The 2388-nt window shown below is 41.4% G+C and overlaps 1 protein-coding gene across 1 annotated transcript in view; it reads left to right on the plus strand.

Annotated features, from left to right (window-relative positions):
* The window catches only part of LOC103364615 (transmembrane protein 42-like), a 3830-nt gene extending 1448 nt beyond the window's left edge, over window positions 1-2382 (plus strand). Inside the window, exons 2-3 of the mRNA XM_008291780.1 lie at window positions 1308-1454; window positions 1587-2382. Of these exons, the coding sequence (XP_008290002.1) occupies window positions 1308-1454; window positions 1587-1730 (291 nt within the window). The 3' untranslated portion in view covers window positions 1731-2382. The remainder of the gene's footprint in view (window positions 1-1307; window positions 1455-1586) is intronic.
* Window positions 2383-2388: the final 6 nt, after the last annotated feature.

Below are 2388 nucleotides of genomic sequence, written 5' to 3' on the forward strand. Positions count from 1 at the left end.
CAATAAAGAATCACCATAAAGCAAGTCTGCAGTGAAGTAGGAGCAGCTGGAGCACAGTCACAGTGTCTACAGTTGAGCATGTTTCACCACACAATGGCCTGAGAGGCTGCGATGCAAAAAAGAAGTTCTTCCTCTACACGCAGCACCTTAAGACTCAGCAGAAGTTTGCTGCTGATGACATGGACAAAGAAAAGGTCTTCTGAAGGAAAGTTCTGTGGTTGGATGAAACAAACATTGAGCTATTTGGCCACAATGACTAGAAATATGTTTGAAGGAGAGAAGATAAGACCCTTCACTCCAACAACACCAAACCTTCTGTCAAGCATGGTGGTGGCAGTATTATGCTCTGGGGATGTTTTGGTGCCGGTTGAAATAGTGCTTTACACAAAGTAAATGGAATTCAGTTGGAATGACAATTCTGAAATGTATTGAAAATAAGGTTAAATATTTTTCAACATCCTGTTGAATTGTTTAAACATCCATCCATCCCCCAGTCCCTGGCTTAATGTTCATCCATTATCTATACACCGCTTAATCCTCACTAGGGTCGTGGGGGGCTGGAGCCTATCCCAGTTGACTTAAGGTGAAGGCAGGGAAGCCGGAGAACCCGGAGAGAACCCACGCTGCACAGGGAGAACATGCAAACTCCACACAGAAAGATCCCGGGTGTCCTCACCGGCAACCTTCTTGCTGCGAGGCAACGATGCTAACCACCGAGCCACCTTGCAACCCTTTGTTTAAGCATCACTGGTTAATTTATTTATAGCTAAATCAGTGGTTATCTGTACTTTAAATGTGTGCTAATACCTGAGAGGGACACTGGGACCAATAATAAATGTGAACAATAATACCAGCAGCTAGGTTCTGTACTGCCCAATGCAATGACAACTTTTTCAAAGATGATATTCAGTTATACAACCAAGAGTGACTATCAGGTCAGGACTTACTTTTATTTTTTATTTTTTTTGTTCTTTTTTTTTTTTTTTGTTGTAATTAGAGTATTTACTCCTGTAGTTGATTTTAAACGTATCTTGTTCTGTTTTGCAAGATTTTAATCTTTATTTTAAAGTTAAGTTTTGTAACACCTTGGAAACATGTTAGAAAAACACCAGAAGCACTCACATTAACATTTTATCACTTGATTTTTGTGGTGTGTAGAATTTTAAAACATGATGACAATGTGTTGTCCAAATTGTTCAGCTGAAGTAGGAAAAGTCCAATTGTAGTTCATAGCATCAATGGCGTCCGTTAACATCATAATCTTAGACCAACAGGAGATTTGTCCTCACTGATTTCACTGTTTTTAGCTCCACATCCCCCTGCGGCTGCTGTGTGGAGGTCTGCTGTTCATCTGTAATGCTGTCATGTGGACCTTCTTCTCAAAGGCTCTCCGACTCTGCTCCTCCTCAGCCAGGGCCACCGTCACTACCACCGCAGCCAACTTCATCTCCTCTGTAAGATCTCTGCATAACCTGTCATTGTTTTATTAGACATAACATTGTAGCCATGGACGGACACATTCAACATTCAGTGTTCTCTCATTGCCTTCACTTCATAATGAGTCTGCTTTCACTTTGTGTGTCCAGGGCGTGCTGGGGAGGCTCATCTTTGGAGAGTCCCATGCAGCTCTGTGGTGGGTGGGCATCTCTCTCACTCTGTGTGGACTTCTGGTGCTTCATGGTTCCACACCTCAGACTCTCCCACAGGAGGAGGACAAAAAGGACAAGTGATTTGGTCAAGTGACAGGTCGTTTGGCTTGTTAGAAGTGTGCAGCCTCTGCTCTTCAGTTGCAGCCACCTAAGGATAGTGTTCCTCAGACTGGACCATCTTAGGCACTTTAAAGTGGAAATATTGCACATAAAAGGAGGTGAATAAGTGTCTTAATGTGAAGTGCAATTAATGTTACACAGAGCAGACAAGTCTGTTACTGTGGCAGGTTTTCAGCCTCTAGCGTGGACCAGGTCATTAAGATCTGCAGGTTTAGGGGGCAGTTTAATAAGGTAAAATCTTCTTTCTTTTTTTCTGAGTTCCATTAACATTAAGAATTTCATCTGCTTCACATTTTCTGGATTCTCAACAGAACTTGCTCCAAAACAATGTTGAAACTTATACAAAGCAGAAACTTTTAATTTCAAAGGAGATGTATGAGTTCTTATTGTACTTGTGTTGGAATTGCCAACAGTCTGTCACAAAGTTGTGGTAGCTTTTTATTATTGTTTTTACAAAACGTATTGGAGGTGGAGTTTTAGTGACATATTCCAAACCACACAGTGCTCCACTGTGCTAATGGACGAGAGCAGAATTGACATTTTCAGTCCACACTATTCATACCAATCATGTTAGAGCATTCAAACTCCACATAGAGTTTATGTAGAAAAGACTTTAGTC

The sequence above is a fragment of the Stegastes partitus genome, unplaced genomic scaffold, assembly GCF_000690725.1.
Source record: "Stegastes partitus isolate 25-593 unplaced genomic scaffold, Stegastes_partitus-1.0.2 Scaffold18, whole genome shotgun sequence".
Taxonomy (NCBI): domain Eukaryota; kingdom Metazoa; phylum Chordata; class Actinopteri; family Pomacentridae; genus Stegastes; species Stegastes partitus.